The following is a 25,070-nucleotide window of genomic DNA, read 5'->3' on the forward strand; positions in this document are numbered from 1 at the left end:
GTAGATTTTCAATTTCAATAATGATTTTTGAGGTTTTTATCTCCTTCACTACCTCTACTAAGAAAAATTGGCCAACAAACCCCATCACTGTCTCTTTTAAACTTTTGAGAACCTTCTTTGCAACCATGATTTATATGTTAGGCCCCTATATACAATGCCCCTTAATTTTATCATCATCTTATCCTTCTTAAATAAGATATTTATTTTGATGAAGTCAAATAAGATGGGAGAATAAGCCCTTAATCAATCCACTCCCAAAACAACATCATATTTTCCTAACTTTAATATTCTCAAATCTGCCTAGAATTCATAATCTTGCACAAACCATTTTAAACCATGTGTATGGGAATCACATAGCATGATATTTTCATTTGTTATCATTATTGCTAATATTATAGTCTTAATAATGATAGCTTTAACATTTCTGATAGCCTGCTCATCGATGAAGTTATGAGTGCTTCCACTATCAATCAAAATAACCAATTCCCTTCATTAATAGCTACCTCTAATTCTAATAGTATTATAGGCATAGATATCAGCTAAGGCATTTAATGATAGTCCAAACTCCTCGACTTTTCTATTCTCTATAGTATCTTCAATAACATTCTTCACCTCATCATATAATGACCCTTCTTTTACATTCTTATTACCCTCAATCATATTTAATCCCTTAACCAGATATTGATGACTAGGCATGAATTTGTCACCACATTTATAAAACAATCCTAGTCTAAACCTTTATTCATATAATGTTTCAGGAGAATTTTTTTTTTATATCTTTGTTAACTTTCATTTTTGAATTGATTAAAAATCTTAGTTAGAATATTACCTATTGTTTTTTTAGTATAAGGTAAAGGACTATTTCTTTGCATTATTTTTTTTTCTTGTCATGGCATTGTTAGACTCATCTTGCCATTTCGCATGTTCAAAAACTAGCATTAATGAAATTGATTTAATGTCTTCTTTTAATTCACTAAAAAATTAGAAATGTAATAAGATACAGAAAAAAAAGGATTTGATGCACTCATCAAAGATTTCAACTATTCAAACCTTTCTATATACTCATTCACACCACCTTCATACACTAATTTATTAAATTCTTCAACTATGTCCTATCTGCTACCAAACCTTTTACACACAGATATAGTAAACTCATCCCAACTCACTATGCAATTCCTTCCACATATATAGCCTTCAAACCATACTTGTGTTATTTCTTCCAAATAAAGAGAGGTAAGAGGCCACTTAAACTTATTGTTGTACAAGAACAATGTTGAGTTTTAAGAATTTCTTATACCTCGTTAACCAACTTCTAGGATTATCTTCCTAAAAAGTTGGTAGGTCAATCCTTGGAACGGGTGGATTGTACCCACTCTTGTAATGATCCTGGTTACTCGTATGTTCTCCATGAACATTGTTTCTAAAATCTAATACTGTTTCCTCCTAGTTATTATGAGTATGAACTTTTTATCCTACTGGTGGAGTATTCAAAAGTCCCCTAAAATTAGTTCTTACATCACTTTCTAGCCTTTGAGTAACTAGGAAGGATTGGAATTGGTTAGTGAACACTTTAATCTACGATATAATATAATCATTCCTCTTGTTTTGTTAAACCCATTATTCTTGCCATTTGTTTTATTGATCCGCCATAGATTCTCAGGATTCTTGATGAATACCTTGCATTTTTTCATCAAGTTTCCTACAATGTTCCTCTACAGCCTTTATTTTGTTGTTTTCCACCATTTTTTTTGGATTGAGTGAATTAATTCACTCTTGTAAAGGTTTTGATACCAATTGTTAGGTCATTAGCCTAACAAAGAAGTAAAGGAATAGGAAAAGGAAGAATAATAGTGATAACATAGATAAAGGAAGAAGAATTACTTATTCTTTTATTGTTTGGTCCATACAAAATCCCTATTACAGCCTTTATACAATACAGAATTCTGTTGCTAGACTTTCTAACTTATTTTCCCTCCTACTAACTACTTTTTAACTAACTATTAACTACCTCTATCTATATACTTAACTCATGCAGCTTTATGAATCACGTGTATAATCCTTCTTCTTTTTGTTACTGTTCCACTTCATTTTATCCACATGTGTTTTGCATGTTACTTCTTATTTTTCAAATGCAGAATGTAACAAATCCCTAAAAGTGTGGCAGTACTTCATACTCCATTCAGCTTAATAGCGACGAAGTATTCTGTTGTTAAACTAGTTATTAGTGGTTGATTTTAAATTTGTCGTTGCGCTACCATATAACCTTTAGCTATAAAGGTATCCGCAGCTAGCATATGAATTTATGAGTGTTTGAATTTTTCGTTATAACTTGTTTTTCAACGTATTTTTTAAATTACTTTATTTAAATTAATAAGTATTTTTGAATGGTTTTGATGTGATGATATCAAAAAAAAATAAAAACAAAAAATATCATTTTAATATATTTTTAATTAAAAAATATTTTTAAAAAACAACATATATATATATATATATATATATATATATATATATATATATATATATATATATATATTACCATAACAAACCTCAGCAACCTTTAAGGCTTTTCTACCTGTTTTTAGTGGCAGATAATTATGCCACTTTTTACCCTTTTTCTTGTAGTGCAAATTTAAGCCATGGTCATTTTAGTTTGATTTTTTTAAGACTTAATATTAGTAAGGCTATTCTACACGTGACTTTTATATATTGGGACCAAGTTTTTCTTCGATTACAGTCATTCATATTTTACCTAAGAATAATTTTCTTATAACTTCTCCTAAAATACAAACCCTAAATGATAATATTGAAGATCTATCATCACAAATACTAATTACCAACTAAACCTCCAAGAGTCGTTTTTTTTAATAATTTAAATTTAAATAACATAATTAAACATGAGATAAAATTAATATTAATACTTATATGTTCAGTGTCAATATATACAGGTAAGGATCATTTTAAGAAATCGACAATATGCTAGGAACGCCTTAATATCTCTCTTTCAATATATAATATTGTGCTCTCTTGACCCGGAAAGACGCATGAGTCTCTCGACCTAGAAAAAAACCAGCACCGTGGCCATGGCCACCAATAAAAGAAAGCAGCTTCTCGAGAATGATGTAAGCATAACAGGAAAATTAAATGAATAGACCTTAGGGAAAGTGGGTCCAAATCTAATCAACCTAGTTTCAAACCGCGTTGCCAAACAGTACTATATGTTATGTTAATTGATAGTATCTCCATTTGTAATCTCCTTTAATTAACTTGATTTTTTGCCCCCCACAAAACATTCTGCCATTCAAAACTTGTACATTTGCCGCTCTGTGATTGGTTAATTCATGAAAATCAACGATCTCTTAGGTTTCAAACCTGAAGAAAGATTGTGAACATGCACAGAAACACATCTGTCACCTATGCAACTACTTGGAAGCTCCCTTCCTTTCCTACCGAGTCTCCACGTTTCGATCAACTTAGATACCATGCCCAAGAATATCTATATATACTGGCGTAATATAACCTCACTTACCAAAAATATTGGTCTTCACTTAATTTAGTGGGAATTATAGATGGAAGAGAGAAACACTGGTGGTGTGAGTTCTAGCTATAGAGGGGTAAGAAAGAGAAAATGGGGGAAATGGGTGTCAGAGATACGTGAGCCTGGGAAAAAAAATAGAATTTGGTTAGGGAGTTTTGAGACGCCAGAAATGGCAGCAGCAGCCTATGATGTTGCTGCTTTACATTTTAGGGGACATGATGCAAGAGTTAACTTTCCTGACTTGGTTCATGATCTACCAAAGCCAACAAGCTCTAGCTCTGAAGATATACGCATGGCAGCCCATGAGGCAGCTATGAGCCTGAGGCCATTCACAGCCGAGTCCTCCCATGGTGGCAGCTCTACCTCCAACGTTGGTCCCATCACCGTCAGGCTCTCTGCAAGCCAAATTCAGGCCATCAATGAGTCACCCCTGGATTCACCAAAGATGTGGATGCATATGTCAGAGATAGCAATACTGGAGGAGTCCATGGTGTTCTCCAATAACATCGAGGAGGATGAGTGGGATAACAAGCAAACATATTCTCTTTGGGATCCTTAGGTAACGAGTGCTCATCATGATTATGCTACTACGAATACATATTGGACGTAGTACTAATATAATCAGTACACATAATTGCTTTAAACTGTCAAGAACTCATAAATTGGAAAATAGGAGAAGGGATTTGTTGGAAATTAGTGTTTGTGAGAGAATATATTACACTGATTTCTCTGTTTAATGGAACAGTAGTGAAAGAACATGGGTGATACAGGGTGGTGGACATATTTTTTTTTATTTTTTTGGACATTTTTATACTTTAACGAAGTGGTCGGTTTTGGAGGGGCCCGTTTCGTTTTTTTAACTTGATTTTTGTCAGCAAGTTAAGAAGACTTCTCCTTAGTGGAAGAAATACTTGTGGAGTGAGAGATGGCCACAAATGTCTCACTCATTGACTGCTTTCTATCAGCTTTCTGTGATTCTATGTTGTACAATCATGATTCTATTGCAACATAATAGTATTTGCTTGATATTTTAATTAAATTATATGTTATTTTATATTTTCCCATGTATAGTTTTGCACTAAATATCATATTTATGTTGTCGTAAATTCGATTTATGGGATTTCTATAAGCATTCCTGATTAGTTTTATAATAAGGTTTGGAATATATAAAATCAGAGTGCAAGCTTATAAGTGAGAATTCAACCCTTTTTGCTACCACACTCTCTTATGACTTCGCAAGAATAAGAATTATTATATATAGAAGCATAAAATACTCAACCACGACACAATTTTACAGACTCAAGAGCTTTAACAATGGACGCAGTTATTTGTTTAAAACCCAACCTCTAACTCAATTTATATATAACCAAATTTTTTTAAAAATCACATAGGGCATTAGTTTTTTTTCTTTTTAAGTTAGTGATTGTTTGGAAACGCGGTTAAAACCGTGTTTTTTAAAATTTTTGATTTTTTTTTAAAATTAATTTTTTATGTTTTAGGATCATTTTGATATATTGATGGCAAAAGTGATTTAAAAAAATATTATTTTAATGTATTTCTGAATGAAAAACACTTTAAAAAATAACCGCTATCGCACTCTCAAATACCTTTAAATAAGACAAAACTCGTATATTTATAGAAACTATAACCCACTAATAATAATTTCAACATTAACTATATAGTAAACCAATTTTAACAAAGGTTAATAACAAGTTTTATATGTAAGAAATAAATTCCTACTAGAAAATTAAATCCTCAAAACATATATAGGATTGAAGGTTAACATCCACACGTGATTTAATTTCTACGTACAAGCTTTGTTTATAGAGAAAAGTATAAGCAGCAACTTAACATAAATAGAGATATCCGGGAAATTAAAAGGAACAGCAAAATGGCATCAAACAATAAGCAAAAGTCAATTGGGTAATTTGCTGCGATATTCAGTAACCCATGAATATTACTTATTAGAGCCTGTTTGGCTCTGCGGTTGAACCTGTGTTTGACCAAATTTTAAATTATTTTTTTTTTGTTAAAATTGAGTGCGGTTTGTACTTTTTGGATCGTTTTGATGTGCTGATGTCAAAAATGATTTTAAAAAAATAAAAAAACATCATTAACATGTATTTCAGCACAAAAAACTATTTAAAAGCAACACTATCAAACACTCTTATCAAATTAAAAGAAAGCTCCACAACTTTTCGTTTTCAACTCATTAGCTCAGTCTTGAGAATAACAGTACTGGTGCGATTTAGGACTTGGTGAGAGATATTTCCATTGTGTGGCCCAAATGCTATGCATTTCACATGTGTTGTCCAAAGAAGGAGAAATTAATATAAAGGGTCTCTTAATTATTTTGAAATGAAAAAAAAATTATTTTAAAAAACATAAAAAAGTTAGGATGAAAACATTATCCAAATAAATTATCATTTGAAACCTTTTTTTTTCATTCATATCTTTTTTTTATTAATTTTTTTTGTTTTTCATTTAACAATTGTAATTCAATTTTGTAAATTTACTATCTATAAATCATGAAATGGTGTTTAAAATTATGTAAACGCTAGGCAATGGAAGATGAGAAAATTATTATAAAAAAACAATGAAAATTCAACATATAAAAAAGACACAATCTACTATAAGTTGTAATAGTTATTCATAGTGTTTTTTTTTTTTCTCTTTAATTTTTTTCGCTTTAACTTTTATTATTCTAAATTTAATCCTTTAACATTAAGTGAATTTTAGTTTGGGTTGATATTTTATTTCAGTTAATTTTATATAAGGTTCTAGTGATATTAAAAATAAATTTTAATATTAAATTAATATTTAATTTACCAAAATAAAATTTAAAAATAATATTTTTATATCCGATCATGGATTAAACTTAAAATTAAGTCTATATCTTGATTTTTTTAATTAAACTAAAAATTACTATAATAACCTCTTTCTTTTTTCTATACCGGATAAGTTTAGCCAATTACGCCTATATCTTGATTATTATTTTTAAGAGAAAATTTGATGCTAGTATGGCCCACCGTAGATATTCTACACAACTCCACCAAAAACTATAATTTAAGTTAAGTATAAGTTTCCTCTAAAGAATAAAATAAATAAATTTTCGAGATTATCTGTACACATTTTTCATGAAATTGGTTTTTCAAAAACCAATAAAAATACTTTAAAAGAATTCAAGACTATCTACGAATATAGTTTTTAAAACTTTCTTTAAGTAAATAATTTGTATATTTAGCTGATATAATAAAATATTCAGTATATGAAATTCAGCACTTTACATTTTAAAGTGTTTGATTAGCAAATAAAATTATTTTAAATAAGAAAATCACACCATATCAACTCAAAAACAAAATCATCTATTTATTTTCTTCCTTTTTCTTTTCTTTGTTTCTTTTTTTTCTTTTTGAAGATTGAAATCCTAAGTAATATTACACTTTTACTTAATCCTATATAATATCATTATTAGATTTAATGGTTTTATTGACGGGAATTTTTGTCAGTATTTACACTCATAATATGTCGATACGTATATTACCGACAAGCTCATGGATGAAAACAGTCTGTCGATAATAAATATACCGATGGATTTACTGAGGAACAAAACGTACCAAGAAAAAATTTATCCGCTTCATTTCGTAGGTATCTCCATCGGTAGATTTAATATATCACGAATAGAAAAATCGTATATAATATCATCGATGTTTGTATTTGTATTTGTTCATCGGTATATCCATTGGTAAATAAAACATATCACTAACAAATACTATCTATAATTTCGTCGGTGAGTTAACAGTAGCAGTAGTATTTGCAGTAATTCTTTTTCAACTCTCTCTGGAATATACCAACGGAGTTGTTCCATCGGTAATATTTTAAAAATATTTTTAAAAAATATATATTGAACATAAGTAGAAAAATAATTAAGAAAATTAAAATAATATAAAAATCAAATATTTATTACATATTTAAACATTTGTTTGTTCAAATACAATAAATTTAAAATAGATGTGGCACTGGAGGAGGAGGAGGAGGAGGTCAATCGTCGCTGGGACGATGGAGCCAATTAGGGGCTCACATGTATCACTCATATGTGATCTCATCTTCATCATCAATCGGTAGAGTTCTTCATAATCAACAGTGAGTTATTTACATTTTACATTAAGATGGGTCGTCCGAGCCTGTATTCGTTGGTTTAACATCGCTACAAACTCTAGAGTTTGAGTGCTTGAAATTAATTGCGAGCATCCAACAGTTAAAGCACTACGGGCTGTCCATAAGTTCTCGGTTGTAGTGTTAGAGAATCCGTACACCTGATTTTTATTGGGTCCATCAGACGATCTTGTCTCTAACTATAAATTCAGATTAAGATCCGGATGAATTAAAGAATTGTACTCATATCTCTTCTTTAACCGGCTTTTTTATGTATCCTAAAAAGAAAAAATAATTCATCAAATTTAAAAAAAATAATAACTTAATAAAAAATAATTGAAAACTAACATACCACAAGAATATTGTGCTTCACTATCTCCAGGTTATTGCATTTTTTTTTTTACGGTCATTTTGCATCAATGAATTCTAATAGAAAACCTCAACTGTGAAATCAAAGTTATTCGAGGATAAAATTAATATAAAATTAATTTTCAGAAAAGTTGATATCAGCCCAATAATTAAAAATGTTTTTTAGGTTTTCCCGAATATAAAATTCATTGGTTCAAGTCTATTCTTCGTTGTATGAGCACCGATCAGTAGGAGGCAGTTGCTTTACTCGGTTTATTTATTTATTTATTTTCATGAGCTGCTGAAGGGGAAATATATAACAGAGCCCATATAGGATAATGGTCCAACGATATTCGGACAGAAACTGGCTTGGCATAAAGCCATTTAGGATGGGCTGGGTATCCAACGGCCCATATTTATTTTCATCAAACAATTTTTTCTATATTTCATATTTAATATTCAAGATTATATTTAGCATAGCTACTGTTTTTTTAATTTAATTTTATTCTTGAAAAAAATTTATTGAATTTTACTAAATTTATTTGTATTTACTACAGGCTTAAAAGTTTTTAAAGTTTTCTTTCCTTTCTTTCAACATTTTTTATTGTTAAAACTTGATTTCAAGATTTTGCATAATGAAGGGTATTTGACAGCATATGGACAAGTATAATTCATTATTATTATTTTAATTGGGAAGCCATAAATCCCATTAAAAAAAAATCTAATTCTCCCACCAAGACTCAGATTATTATTCAATACAATAGTATAATAATGAAATTTCCTCTTAGCCATTAAACCTTCTAACTATATGTTAAGAGTAAGGTAGTCTTTTTATTATGATATAATTGTCTTTTATAAATTATATGGGGTTAGAGTGGCCATTTCTCTTTTTTTTCCACAATAAAATTACTAATTTAGCTCTAAAATAAAAAAAAATATATAATGCCTATTATTAAGAGGTGTTTTGTTCTTTTAAAAAAAAATTCAGAATAGTATAATTACTTTGATACCTTTAAAGACAATCAACATAATTCTCTCATAAGGGCTATTTTCGTCAAGTGACATTGTTTTTATTATAAATTTAGAAGCTACTAAAAGGAATTGATGTAATTTACATTGATTAAATATAATAAAAAAAAATTGTTAACATGTGGTTGGGCTTCACGTTGTCGGACGGCATGTGTAGGGTTATTTGCCCACCAAATACCACCTTTTAGGGCAACATTTGAAAGGTCTCAATGCCCCAAATATTAATGATTGTTTTTTTTCTTTCTTTTTCACTCTCCCTACCTTGAATTCTGTGCTAGCCCTTTCAAAAAATTAAATCAACCCCTACAATTTATTTCTCATTCACATATGATATCTATCCTTTTGATTACTATTTTTTTCATTTTGAATAAGACATGAAATTACAATTATTTTTCAATTTCACCCCCCTTTATTTTTTTTAATCTTTCTTATTTCGTCCTTATTCTTTTGATTACTTTTTATTTTAAATTTTTTATAAGCTATAAAATTATATTTGTTTTTCAATTTCATCCCTTTTTATTTTTCTTTCAAATTTGGTCATCATTCTTTTTATTGCTATTTATTTTATTTGGGATTATTTTTTTAAGTTTTTGTTTTACAATTTCATCCTCCATGAGTTTTTTTTTTTCTATCAAGTTTGATATTTATTTTTTATTGTTATCTTTATTCCTTTAGGAAGTTTTTAAATTAATATTTTTACCACAATTTCATCATTCAAAATGAAATTGTTTGGGAAATAAGTTTCTTGATTAAACTCGATTCAAGAATTTCACAGATTGCGAGTTTTAGAGAATACATTAGGTTTAAGAGGTTTGCTCGGATTGACTTGGTTTTATTTTTTCTTTTTTAAAGCTAATATTTTTTTGGCTTTTTTTTAGAGTTTTTCTTTATTATTCTCTTATGGTTTGTCATCTTTGGGATTAGTCTCGGGTTTATTACTAGAGTTATCAGTTTAAAAAGTTAACGCCAGTTGACTTTTGATTTTTTTATCCTTTTTTTTAAATGATTTATTTCAATCTCATCCTTTAACATTTAATTTATTTGAAATTGATCTTCCTATCTTCTTTTTTTCCTTTCTTTTATATGGGTTTATCACAATCTTATGCCCATAATCGCGGGGTTTACAGGTTAACTCAAATTGTTTTTTTATTGTTGTGGGGTTAGTCTCAGATTCATTACTAGAGTCATCGATTTCAAAGGTTAATGCAAATTAACTTTTTTTCTTTCTTTATTTCAATTTCACCATTCAACATTTAACTTATTTGAAATTGGTCTTCTTACTTATTGTTTTTATTTCCTTTCCTTTTTATTAGGTTATCCTTATAAGTTTTTAGGGTTTTTTTTTTACAATTTTATCCTCCATGATTATTATTTTTATCAAATTTGATCATTATTTTTTTTATTACTATCTTTTTTTCTTTGGCAAGTTTTTTAAATTCATATTTTTTTTTTATTATTTCATCATTCAAAATTAAATTGGTTGAAAATTAAGTGTCTTGATTGAACTCAATTAAAGGAATTCATGATTTCCAAGATCGAGGGGTTTGCGGGTTGACTCATATTTTTTTTCATTTCTTTTTTAAATTAATTTATTTTTATCATTTTTATCTTTCAACATTAAGTTGTTCGATAATTGAGCTTCATGATTTTATTCAATTTGCTTTCAAATGCGGTCACCTTGGTATCACGATCGAGTCAAAGATTTTGTATTTTGACCAAGGTGAGTTCGGATCGAGTTTTTCTGACCTTTTTTGAAATTATATTGTTTTTTAATTTTTTTTTCCTTCAACGTTTTATTTACTAGGGATTGAACTTGACCTTTTTCCTTCTTCTTTTTTGTACATTTATAATGTCCTCATTTGATTTATTAAGGAAATGGTCTTCAAATTTTTTTTTTCTATGAGATTATCCTAATTTTATATAAATAGTTGTGAAGTTTGTGAGTTAACCTAGTTAGGTTTTATTTTTAATTTTTTTTTATAGTTTCACCTTTCAATATTTAGTTGTTTTATAATCCAAGTTGATTGGTTTATTTTACTTTTTTTGTTATTTATTTATTTATTTATTTTTATTTCATTTTTAATTATATTATATAAATTGCCAATTGAATCAAAAATTTGATCTCAATTTTTGTTTTAGCATTTTTTTTACATTGAATATTGTTTTTACCCCGCTGCGGGCCACAAATCTAGTGGACCGCTAATCAGCCAAAATCCAGTCATATTCATTAATGGCTAGAAAAATGAAATTAATGGTTTGGGATCCGATCCGACGCGGAAAGCGTACCCGAGTACGGTATGGTAATGTGAAGATGAGGGTGGCGGTGCATTAAAATTGAGGAAGTAGTGTTTATAAACACGTGGAGCAAAGAGGGATGATGAGTACAGCTTCGATCCAGCTGTTTCAACACTTGCTTGACTTGATACCTTGGTAGTCGTATTAGACACGCCTGCGCTTAGGACGGTTTAACTCTTTTAGGTTTTGTTAGATTACCCGTTAAATCATGCCACCTACAATTTAACACGTCACGTCCAACAGAAAATTATCCCATACAATATGTGAAGATAAAAACTTTCCCTGTACTTTTGTCCTTGTTTATGGAGATTTCCTCCCTTCAAGCAGTTCTCGACTATTGTTGACTAAGGATGTATTTGAGATTTAATAATATTGATGATTTAAAATATTTTTTATTTAAAAGTATATTAAAATAATTTAATTAAATAAAAATAAGATTCGAGATAATAAAGTTATTGGCGCTAGTCAGGGCTATGTTCTAATTCATGAGATGGATGAATTAACTCAGTTAATTAGAATCAATTTAAAATATTATTGTTTTGATATTTAAAAAAAACTTTAAATTTCAATGTTGTTTTTCAAATTAACTTTTTAAAAATTAAACTAAATTTTAATTAGATTGACCGAATGAAGAGTGTATATATCAAGTCAATTAAAACACATTTAATTAATTGTCACCGGGTTTACTTCGAAACATGAATTATTATAAAGATCGGATTGACTGACGAGTTACCATGTTTTACCACCAAACTTAACTAAATGTAATAATGTTGGTGAAAAGTTACCACCGGATGAGCATGAGCAACTGACTCATGTGATCGTTAAGATGACACAATATATCTATATTAAAAAAAACAAAAATTAAAAAAAAATCAACTACTTCTGTTAATATGCATTTTTTATCAATCATATATTGACTAGCAACAGCCAAACCACGTCGATTATTACACATGATGTTTTTCCTAGTGTCACGTTTTGTATATTTTTTTCCATACCTTAACTATGGTTTCTCTGGTAAAATTATTTTTTTTAAATTCAAGGAAATCTTGATTGTTTTAGGCTCTTATAAGAGATGCACGTTCTGATTCGAACTCAAAACTTACAATGCAGATCTCAAATCCTTTACCATCACGCTATGATTTTTAGAAACATAAATTATTCAATTGGTAATACTATCATTAGCTTTCTTTTTTTTATTACATGCTTTGACCCCTTAGATCTCCTGTACTGTTTTGACTACGTTCGAAACAAGTAGAAAGGGTCTCTCGTGGGGCGAGAAATTAATGCCTTTCTTAGATACTGATCCACTCAAACCTGGCTGTAAACCGTATTATAAATTGACGGTTAATTTTGAAAATATTTTTTATTTAAAAATATATTAAAATAATATTTTTTACTTTTAAAAATATATTTTTAATATCATTTAAAATTATTAAAAAAACTTAATTTCAAAAAAATAATTAAATATTTATTCTTTCACTGCAAAAACAAATATACTCTCAGTATTAAGACTAGCGTCTCCTAGTTAATTTACTTTAAAATATTTATTCGCCTAAACTTGTTTAAATTTTATGTAGGGTATGGCATTAAAATCATACAAGAAAGAGATTTTATATTTGTTGACGTATAAGCTTGTCAAAATTAATATACATCTTATCGTTGAATAAGGAAACGATATGGAAAGACCCGTGGTTTCTTGGATTGCCTACTTTACTTCAATTATTTATATGATCTTTGGTATACATTCTTGTCAAATTAAACACTTGATTGACGTATGTAAACTCAATTATACTTTAATCAAAAGTTGAGAGATAAGGGAGAGAGAGTCATAAAAAAAAAATCAATCTTGATATTGTTAATTCTTCTTAAATTAATAAATAGTTAAATGACGGTGGTTTGTACTTTAATTATGTAAAAAAAAATAGATTAGAATTCAAAGTTTTTATTTTAATTTGATATTTAAAATTCTTCCACTAATTATAATAGAATTATAATATGTGTGTTTTAATTAAAAAGATGTTGAATTTTGAGTGCTAGAGGCAATGAACTCGAAACTTGACTTTTTGATCCCTCGAGGTAATTGAAAATAGTTTTGGTAGACTTGGCCTGCCAAGCTTGGACACACATGAACTTCATTCCCATTCACTTTTCTTTCCTTTTATTTATTTAATTGTTTTGCTTTTTGATATTTTAAAACTAAATTCTCTTTAAATAAAATAATTCAAAAAATGTTTTAATAATTATTTGATCATGCCATACTTTTTTTAAAAAAAAACTATTAGAGCTTGTCTTGTAATATTAGTAATTACTTTATAAATTATTAATTATGAACCTAATGTACAAAATATTTTAAAAAATAATTATGCATGAATATTTAATGAGAATAAAATATTTATTTTTTATATTTTATATTTTCTCTTAAAGTCAAATAAAAATTATCATGTCAAGTTTTTTTTTAACTAAAACTTATATATTTATTTTTTTAATTTTTATATATTTTTTATTTTATCTTAAAGTCAAGTAGGATTATCATGTCAAATTTTTGTGAGTATAAATATATATTTGTATCCAATTTAGACTAAAAAACAAACTTCAATTAAAATGTGAAAAATATTATTGTTCATGCAGTAGTGCTAATGGGTGATTCAGAGTAGTCATATATGGGTCTGTCATAATTAGATAAAAATATGTCTCTGATAAATTACATAAATGACTTAACAGATGCATTTATGAACCAATATGACAGGTTTAAACTTAAAAGAAATTAAATCTAGTCACGCCAAACTAGAATGATGGTTCATAAGGATTTTTTTGAGGTTGTGTTCTTTAAAGTAGCTATAAAATCGCTACTTAACCGTCAGATCTTTAGATTTCAAAAATCTCTCTTCAAGGCTCCGATTTTGATAATTTTATGATTTTTTTTACGAACCGATTAACCACTTTAACAATTTAATAATTCAATTAGTCTTTAATTTAAATAAATATCACAGTTGTGAACTATAATATTAATTGAAATTTTATCATGATTCATATTAATAACATTTAAAAACATACTATTTCACCCAAACTTTTTTCTTTCATCATATTACATCTTTTATTTGTATTTTACTTTCGAAATGCCAAATATATCCCAAAACTAGGTGGCACTGTGCTAGAATATTCGTTCACTTTAGTGCTTGTGGATTTAACATGGAAAGACAATGGACGATATGCAATGCTTCCAGCATAGCTACGTAACAACACTATCTGATTAATTATCCATATTTAAGAAAACAAAATATCAATACCTAGATAATAGGAGGTCCACGTACTCACCATTGAACGAATAATCACAGTCAATAAATATTAATCTATTTCTTTCTTACAATCTTTTTTTCATATATATAAAAAAACACAAATAATACCAAAAAAAAAAATTTGCCCCCTTAATTTTTTTTTTAATTCTCATATTATTTTAAAAATTTTAATTTGGAGTTTTTAATTTTTTTTAAATGCATAATAATTAAAAACATGATTAGTAAGGTTATGCATGTTTGCACAACCATTAACTTTGTGACATGCACAACCATTAATTATCTAGTAGGTAGTTCAATGATAAGAGTTTGAGACTATGAAGTTTGCTCCCATGTGGTCTCAAGTTCGAGCCCTGTGGTTATTAATATGATAGTGGGACTAAAAGGTTTGCTCCCCCTGTGGTTTCAAGTTCGAGCCCTGTGATTGCTAATATGATGACCACTGGAGGTTTATATGGTCGTTAACTTAAGGGCCCGTAGAATTAATTGAGGTGTGCGCAAACTGACCCAAACAACCAGATTAATAAAAAATAATAATAATAATAAATTTGTGAGCATGTTCTAGGTTGTAACTTTTTAGATTTAAAAGGTTGTGCCTGTCAAACTTTATGGATATAGATATGCCACATGAGCGTCTACTGTGTTATTTTTAAAAATAAATTCATATTTTGTCATTTTTTTCCATGGTAATATTTGTTTTATATATATATAAAAAAAAACTCTTTAAATTTGTCTCTTCTTAGATATTTTCCTTCTATATTTTATAAAACTTATCCATCAATCCATAACGTATACTATTTTAATTTGTGATTTTAGTAATTTCTTAACTAATAAATACTTCGTTTAATACAAAAACTCACATGATATTATTTCCTGTAATAGAATTTAATGATTTTCTTATCTGCCTCCTACTCCATCCTTGATACCAATAACCTGTCTTATTACAGATCATATATTTAAGAATGTTGTTGTTGTATTAATTTTATGAATCTGCAGATAGTTGTTTTAGGCTGACCATGACAATATATTTGAATAATAATAATATAAAAAGAAGCGATGCATTAACACGTGTCATTCATTCAAACCCAAGAAAAATGAGCACATGCAACTCATTGCCAGCATCTCCCGCACTTAAATGTAACTACGAGGAAGCTCCCTTCAGCTCCCATGGCAATCACTCCCATGATATGTCACGTCTATTTATAGATTAGTGCGCACTCTCAGTTGCCAACGCCCACAGTTCTACGATCATCGCTACTCCACTAGTACAGTACTGCCATAATACCATTCATCAGTAGACACAGCCTGATTTTCTCCTGCTTAATTGCTACAATGGAAGGAAGAATCAGGGACGGCCATCTTGGGATTAGTCCGCCGCGATATAGAGGTGTACGACAACGGAAATGGGGGAAATGGGTGTCCGAAATCCGGGAGCCTGGCAAGAAGACAAGAATTTGGCTCGGGAGTTATGAGATGCCTGAAATGGCGGCGGCCGCATACGACGTTGCAGCATTGCACCTTAGAGGACGTGGGGCGCAACTAAATTTTCCTGAGATGGTGGATATTTTGCCCCAGCCAGCGAGCTCTAGCGCAGAGGATGTGCAAATGGCGGCACAAGAGGCGGCTTTGCTGTTTCGCAGACCAATGAAATGCTCGGAGGCTGTAAGCGGCGATTCCAGTGTTGGTGGTGGTTTAGGTCCTGTTAGGGTTGGGTTGTCACCGAGCCAAATTCAAGCTATAAACGAGGCACCATTGGACTCACCAAAAATGTGGATGGAGTTAGCTGGGGCTCTTCTGCTGGAAGAGCCTATGATCATGAGTGATGACATTGATGTTGCGTATAGAGATGAGAGGGGAGAAATGCAGCATGATTCCATTTGGGATTATTAATCATATACAATTATTTATTTCGTGTTTTATTACTATATTATATATTATTTATAATGATAAATATTTGACTATACTAATGTAATGATGGGATTGATCAATTTAAAAACTAGCTAATCTCTCCGATATTACATTAGAGTCAACAAGATTTAATTAAGCTTTCTCCATCCATTGATCTTTTTCTTTTTTATTTTCGGGAGAGAGAGTTTTGCTCACCTGGAGAAGTGGAGGATTGGCTCTTTTGACAACTTCGGTCTTCGGGCTCTATAAATGCATTGAAAGAGCATAAATTTTTCAAGACGTCGTTTAGCGTGTAAAACACTTGAAGAGAGCCTGAAAAGTGTATTATTTCCTTTTAATTTGCACAAATTGCCTTCTTGTTTCGATGCGAAGGACAAGACTTCTGCCTTCAATGAATCTAGCTTCTTTCGTTCATGCTTCATGATATCCAATCGTCATCTTCTCTTAATTATTTTTAACCATTGATTAAATGCAACAACTGAAAAAAGATATATAAGAAGAAGAAAAAAAAAAAGGAAGGGACAGAACCTTGGCCGGATTCCATCTGGCCATAACATCGACCAGAATAATAACTCGGTGAAACATTTGATCTCAATAAATCGGTGAACAGATTATCCGAATGGAGATAAAAATAGAATTGAAATTTTAGATTTTTAAATTGTACCCTTTTTCTTTTGTGTTGATTGTCTTATTAAAGATATCTTTTGAAGTTATTTATTGTAATTAAAAGGTTGAGAAGAGTATGTGGTTGTGTTTTTTTGTTGAAAAAAAATTGCATTTTGGACGAAGACTTACCCAGAATTGTCAGAAACCCACGAATTATAATGGTAGAATTGTCAGAAACCTACTAGGTTGCTATAAACCATCTGACACTCGTAAAAACTTGAAATTAAAAAAATTATTTATTCTGTGGTTTTAGATTTAAATTTTGTGGTGTTAATATAATTATTATTAAAAATTTATATTATTGTTAATTTTAGAATTCATGAAATTAATCGAGATATTTATAAATTGATCCGAACACCCATTGATCCGAACACCCACATTAATGAATAATAAAAGAAAAAAAACAGAGGCTAGACAACATCTCAGCCATCCTTGCAAGACGCGTCGCCCCTCCCTCAATGCAATTGTGCTTGGGCTACACTAGTTAAAATATTACAACGTACTAGAAGTATTTTAATAGATAAAATGTGCATAATATAATAACCTAAAAAACATCTCTCCAATATTCCAAACATATTATTTACATACAAAAAAAAAAATGTTATCTTGCCAACCATAAGTAAATAAAATATAAAAATAGTTATTTTATTTTATTCATTGCTACCAAATACTGCTTCATCTCTATCCTTGGTTTCTTAATTTTATCTCGACCCATCTAATTTATTTCCTGCCCATCTTATCTCTCACTGTGCCTTATTTTTTTTGGATTCTAAATTATTTCATCTTATTCTAAATTAAGATGGGAGAGGGACTATATATATATAGAGTCCCTCTATGCATTTAGCAGAAGGGCTGCATTTAAGGAAGCCTCAAGACTACAGAGGCCAAGGACAACCATGGACAACCATGCATGTGCTACAAAATCCGGGCTCATGTGGTTCTCCTGTGAAAAATTAAAATTAAAATTAAAAAAAGTGTGAGAATTGTACGACTTACCACATTTTTAAACCCAATCCAATTTGATCAATTTACTGGGACTTATCCCTAGCTAGGTTTAAAAATTAATTAATTTACAGTTGACTAATTGATCAATCAAGTTAAATCATGACTCGATTGACCAATTAGTCTAATCCATCATTAAATTGATTCAATTAAAATATAATTTTACTTTAAAAAACTTCTTTAAAATTGACAAGTCAGTCTTTTTCATTTAATATTTTTATGCTTTGAAAGAGCCCAGACCCAATCTATTTGGGCTCAATCATAAGCTGAGCCCAAGACACCACAAGTCTAGCAAGTTGTCAGCTTCGGTATACTTGGGTTCCGCCGTGAGCTAAACCCAAGATACCGTGAGTCTAATAATCTGTCAGATTCATTTCTTCTAAGTTTGGCTATGCGCTAGACCTAGTTGGTCTAGAAGATCCATCTTATGATCATAGGGTTCTATATTAAGATTATTGACATGACTTATTCATGTCAAGAATAATTATGTCCCTATATCTATAGTCGTATAAAAAATCTCTCAAAAACCTACCATATTTTCATCTTATTAATGCTTATTGATTATATGAAATGGATATTTATCTCTCATTAATGATATGTAAGAGATCTTTTTTCTTATTAATATAATCAAACAAAAATGACTCTCTAGTCTCTCCACTCCACAAAACGACAAGGTTCGGGTAATATAAAATATATACTGAACCACACAGGTAAAATATTTATTTTTACTACTCTCTAAACTTATATATCTTAATCTTTAGAACATTAACCACATAACAATAAAAGCAAATACCCAGCTTGTTTTTGGAATTTAAAAGTCTTTTTTTCATTTATTATTATCATTATTTTCATTCAAAATCATTAGATTATCCCAAAATCTCAATGATAACAACTATTTAATTTGTAGGTACCAAGACTTCTTCTATCAATTTTATACTTCTTGAGCTAATGAAAAGGAAATACTAACATGAACATATAATTAACCACTATTCAAATATTAAATAATCTTATTCATGAATATATTAAATCTTAAAAAATCATAAAAAATAATATTGTTCTAACTTAAAAATACATCTTATTTGTTATTGATCAGTTAATTCAAGCTAACATGGTGTCTTTATATAGAGTAATGGGACGTGTTTAATAACTTTAAAACTATAGTCTTGCATGCATTTTTCCACGGCAGCTTTTCAACCAAATTTTACTTGATGATATATAGCAGTTAAAGTATTGCCCAGAAACCCAGGATTTGAAATAACTGATAAGGTAATTTCAATTTAATCTCTCTATTTTTAATATTAATCTCAATTTGATAATTGTGTTATCCGATTCTTAATTATTAATATCATTTAATAAGTCATTTAATATGTCTCCCTTTTTTTCCAAGAAAAGTCAATTTCTTCTTATCTGGTTTCCATTGTCTAAAACGTTTTTTAATTATTCAGAAATTATTTGGCAAGGCGGATACCACATATTTATTAAAAATTTCAGTTTTTTTCTTTTTAAAATTAATTTTTAATATTTTTGAATTATTTTAATATTAAAAATAATTTTTTAAAATAAAAAAATTATTTAAATATATTAAAAAAAAACATTTCAAAAAACATACAGCACAACAATATCAATCATGCTATCCGTTAGATTTAGAGAAGCCGTCCAAATCTCTTCTGGGCCAAGCAGGCATGACTTTTGAGAGTAATAGCAAGCCAGTCTCACCGCTACCGTTGACCAGACTACAAACCCCCCTTTTTTTCTTTTTTCTTTTTTTACCGTAGACCAAACTTCAGACTTAAAGAAGTAACAAGTAAGAATTAATTATTAATAAATAAGCATATGCACTTTTTTAAAAAATATAATCGCAACATTAAATAATACTCTAAAAAGCAAGGTTTTTTCATGGTATAAGGTTTTATTGTTCATCTTTTTATATATTATTGTGGATAAATTATACAAAATTTTGTGTTTTTTCAATTTGGTTTTCAATTTTTTTCTGGCGATTTAATCCTAATTAAAGATCAATTTATTTTGATTTCTTTTGAAAATATGAACAAAAAAAAGGGATTAAAATGAAAAAGACATCAAATATTGGTGGCATGCCATAAATCTCCCAAAAGATGCACTTTAATAATTGAACTTTAAAAATTACGCAAATTATACATTTGGTACCTCAATATTTTTCCAATTCAATTTTGATACAAAAGTTTATTTTTGTTATTTTTAATCCCTGGTTGAGAGAGGAGAAAGAGAGATCGCTGGATTTTAGCGGTTGAGGGAGAAAAGCATAATTGACACTGATTTAGGCCACCAAATTGGATGATATTTGTGTCAAATGGTTTCATTTGATAAAGAGAGTTTATATTATGTATTTTTTTTTTATCTTTAATGTTCTTTAAAAAACATATCTGAGCTCTGATGGATTTTGATTTTGAGACCATAAATAGATTTATTATGGTTCTTAAGGTGTTTTATTGGAATTTTGGTTCAAAAAGGGTTGAATAACAGGTTTTTGGGTAAAAAACTTAAGTTTCAATTTTCCAACTATTACAATGGCTGGAATCAAAGCAAATTAGACAACGTGTCATCTGGAAAAAAATTTCAAAACAATTTGGGCTAGACAAAAAAAATTAAGGGTCCAGTTGTGCGGGCTTGCTAAGGGCAAGCTCATGGATGTGCCTTGACAAAATGGACCAGGCGAGCTGGCCTTTGCCTCTTTTTTTTTCTAATTCTTTTTTAAATTAATGATTTTCTTATGGTTTTTTCTTTTTTTTTTAATTTATATTTAAATTAGTATCAATTCTCTCTTTCATTTTGTTTCGAGAGCCTCTTTTAAATGACAATTATTTTTTTAGTTATGCATTTAAATTTGAAAAGTTTTTCTGATTCATCTATAATTTTTTTTTTATCTTTTGTATGAATGAACTTTATTTTTTAAAATAAAAAAAAATATTTTCAAATAATAATATGTGAAGCCTTACATGGTGTTTTTTTCCTTTTATTTTATTCGATCAATTTAATTTGTGTCTCTATTTCTATTATCATTTACTTAAATAAGAAAATTATTTTAATAAACAAGTTTAGCAAACACAACCAGATGAATGTTTTGTCTTTTGAGATTAAATATCTTTATCTACATCTATCTCTTGATTTTCCAAACTTTATTTTTAAGTATCGTTAATAACTTTTTATTTATTTTATTACATGTATACATAATAGTTTTTATTTAAACTTAGATTTTTTAAACTACATAAATGTGTTGAAAAATCTTGCATATATAATTGTTTTATACAAAATAAAAATATTTGACTCATGATAAAACATGGGTCTCATAACTAATATTTAATGATACAGTGTAAGTCTGTTTTAAAAAATATGTCTAGATAATATAAAAAAAAACATCAAATTTGATATATTTTCAAACCTAGAGTATTTAAAAATGCAATTGAAATACATTAGCTGTCAAAATATAAAGTAAAAAAAAAAAGAGAAATAATAATAATAAAAAAAGTATTGAAGAACACCACATTTTGGTTTACACAGTGTATTCTTTTCTTTTTTCTTTTTTCCTTTTAGAATGAAAATGAATTTCATTATAAAATAAAATTCTTTAAATCATTTCATTAAAAATTGATTGTTTACAATAAAATAAGATACAAAATAAGAGGCTATATATTTGGTATTAATTACAACTCATAAGAAAATGTTTCTTTCATTGTTATTAAATTTATTTAATGGATCAACTTGGATCAATTTAGTGTCTCATTAATAGATATAATTCAAGTTGGGTTGCATATTAAATCAGATGAAAATTAATCCAATTAATCCAATTAATTAATTTATAACTCGATTAACTAAGTTAAAACTCGAGTAAAATTTGGTTTAGTTATTTTAAAAATATAAAATAATATTATTTTAAATTAATCTAAATTAATTTAAGTTAATAAAGTAATATGAGCAGAGTTATGAATCGTAAGTTTCTTCCATGGATTTATATAATGATAGCTTCAAATCTGATGAATTAAAAGAAGTAAAAATTCTCTCACAATACTAGGCCCAGGCCCAGGCCCAATATTTACTGAATGGCGTTTCTCAAATGATGTCTATTTCAAGCCATTTTTGGGCATTTTCAAGTATTTGGTGGAGTATTAGAGAATTAATAAAAATGTAAAAGGGTATGACGAAGGAGTGTTAAGAAATATTCTGTGTTAATTTTCAATTTCTACTTTCTTTATTTATAATAAAACTTACTATAAACACTGCAAAATTACATTTAAAATATCACTTATTTAATATTTAAATCTTTGTCATTTATTTTTATCATAGAAATTAATACAAACAGATTTTTAAATCTTTTGGAATAAAATTAATATATTATTTTAAGCATTTCATAAGAATTAATTAAAAAAAGGTCGCGGGTTTGAATACTGGAATTGATTAATAATAAAATAACAATAATTGTTCTTAAGGCAAAAAAAAAAACAGGTATCTACGTGCCTGAGTGGTTAGGAAAGTTTAATTTCTTTCAAAGTTTAACTAGTTGTCGTTCATTCTTTTGTTTTTTGTTTTTTGTTTTTTGTTTTTGGTAAACTTTATTATTTTATTTCTATCCTTCAATTCTTTGTTCTTTCAATTTCATCATTTAACTTTTTTTCTTATTTTTTTAATCATAAATTAAGTAAATAATAATTTAAAAAATAAATCTAAACCTAGTTGAGTCCATGACCTTGATCACAAGTTTGACGATTTAAACCGCAAAGTCTGGCTCGATTTAATAAATTGTTATTTCAATATTTTTTTTAAAAAAATTTTTATTTTAAACTTTTTTAAAAAAATATTTGATTTATTTAGAATTGGTCTTCATAATATATTTTGGTTTAGTTTCTGTAGGATTAATTTGTTTTCATTTATTTTTTATAGGGTTATTATAATCTTATAATCTAGGTCGATCTAATAACTATAAATAAAAAAAGAGGAAAATATAAAAGAAAAAATAATAGGGGAATAAGGTTTTTTGGATCATGGCATCCGTATATCATCTCTTTCGAAATCAAACCTCAGTTAAATTAGAGTGTGTGTGTGTTTGTGTCCAAGAATATTTAAAGGCGATTGTCAAGCTCACATGGTGAGAAAACTGAATTGAAAGCTAGGGCTCCTGAGATTCAAAGAAGGTTTTGATGGACTTCGACTCTTTAGTTTTTATAGCAAACGTCAAATCAGTTCTCGAATTATTTAATGATTCTCAATTTTAGTTTATTAAAACTTTTAGTTTTTTTATTGATTCTTTAATTAATAATTTTCTTTAATTATATCTTTTCATCTCAATTTTTTACAATTTTTTGGCCAAAAAATTGTAAAACAAATTTAAAGATCAAACCCAGAAGGAGATAAATCAAGAGAAGGGAAGGATTTCCAAAGATAAATTGTTGGTCCACTAAATTACTCTTTGCACTTGTAAGGAAATCACAAGGTAAAAAAAAAAAATGTCCTAAAGAACATAGCATAATGGCAAAGAGTTTGAGATCTGCATAACAGGTCTCGAGTTCGAGTCAGGGCGTGCATTTCTTGTAAGAGTCTGGAACAGCCGGGGTTTTACTCGCTCATCTGGACCCACAAAGTACGCTTTCTAGAGGGTATGGTTTTCTCGAATTCAAAAAAAAAAAAGTTTGAGCTAAAAAAACAAATACTCTCTTAATTAAGAAGCCTAATTTTACATTAGTGATTATCAATTTAATTTATAACGTAACAACGTGGGCAATATTACTTCTCTATCCTACTAAGTATTAGATTTAATCCTCTTAATATCTGATTGATTATGATTCTAGAGTTCTATCCAGGTAAAAAAAATAAAAATAAAATTGTGTGTGCCTTACAATTAATTCCTCCTGCAGCACACTCAAGAAAGTTCATATATGAATAAATGACCTTGATTTTTTAAGACTTTCTCTAGAAAAATTGTTTTTGTTTTTAGTATTGCAGTAATTTTTGTTTTTGAGTGCATATTGAAAACGTGTTTTATTTGAAAAAAACATCAAAATAATATATATATATATATATATATATATATATATATATATATATATATATATATATAGACATTATCTCTTAATCTCTTGGAATGTGACTAGTTAAAAATCAAGCGTAACCTTATTTATTTATAGTAGTTAAAAGAGACACCGTATGAGTATAAAATAAACAATAAAAGGATAACATTGGGCATTTGTTCTATGCAAAAACTTTTATAGAAAAAAATATTTTTTCAATTTTTTGTATTTATTTTTCATAAAATATTTTGTAGGAAAATTAATTAGTGTAAAATAACTTATATAAAATCTTTAAATTTAATTTTTTTTAAAAAAATATATTCTTAACTCATAGAGTTTTATGAAATATTTTACACCAATAATTCACTCATAATGTTGTACAAATAAAGAATTCTTGACCAATCAAAATTTTTCGTGTGTCATTTTTATTTTATTTTTATTTTTTCATGAAAAATAAATCATCTTTTATGTATTTACGATATCTTATCATAAATATGATATCCCATAAATAAAAATCAATTAATAAAATAATATCATGTGGCATTAATAAAAAACTTGAGTTCACCTATAAATTTCTATAAAAAAACGGCTTCACCGAAATTCATCTTAGAACAATAGTCACAAATTCGAGTCCTCTTATGACTACTAGAAGCTTACATGGTCGTTAACTTCATGGTCTAGCTATAAGATTAGTCGAGGTGCGCGCAAGTTAACCCGAATACTCACGTTAATAAAAAAAATCATCTTGGAACATGTTTGAGAGAGTGATATTGTGGTTGTAGTTCAAAGTGCTTTTTCGCT

At 28.4% G+C, this 25,070-nt stretch overlaps 2 protein-coding genes across 2 annotated transcripts; both read left to right on the top strand.

The window, feature by feature from the left end:
- The first annotated feature begins 3,523 nt into the window (after positions 1 to 3,523).
- Positions 3,524 to 4,589, top strand: LOC7475763 (ethylene-responsive transcription factor ERF021). Its single transcript, XM_002325483.3, has one exon. It carries the CDS (start codon positions 3,567 to 3,569, stop codon positions 4,092 to 4,094), a length of 528 nt encoding a protein of 175 aa, XP_002325519.1. The 5' UTR covers positions 3,524 to 3,566; the 3' UTR covers positions 4,095 to 4,589.
- An 11,283-nt stretch (positions 4,590 to 15,872) lies between these two features.
- On the top strand, positions 15,873 to 16,977 carry LOC7475764 (ethylene-responsive transcription factor ERF022). Its single transcript, XM_002325484.4, has one exon. The coding sequence runs from the start codon at positions 15,988 to 15,990 to the stop codon at positions 16,543 to 16,545; it is 558 nt and encodes a 185-aa protein (XP_002325520.3). The 5' UTR covers positions 15,873 to 15,987; the 3' UTR covers positions 16,546 to 16,977.
- The last annotated feature ends 8,093 nt before the right edge of the window (positions 16,978 to 25,070 follow it).

This window comes from Populus trichocarpa, chromosome 19 (assembly GCF_000002775.5).
Source record: "Populus trichocarpa isolate Nisqually-1 chromosome 19, P.trichocarpa_v4.1, whole genome shotgun sequence".
Classification (NCBI taxonomy): domain Eukaryota; kingdom Viridiplantae; phylum Streptophyta; class Magnoliopsida; order Malpighiales; family Salicaceae; genus Populus; species Populus trichocarpa.

Excerpts from the sequence above, each read along its gene's own strand:
- LOC7475763 (XM_002325483.3), top strand. The coding sequence starts at position 3,567 with ATGGAAGAGAGAAACACTGGTGGTGTGAGTTCTAGCTATAGAGGGGTA.
- LOC7475764 (XM_002325484.4), top strand. The coding sequence starts at position 15,988 with ATGGAAGGAAGAATCAGGGACGGCCATCTTGGGATTAGTCCGCCGCGA.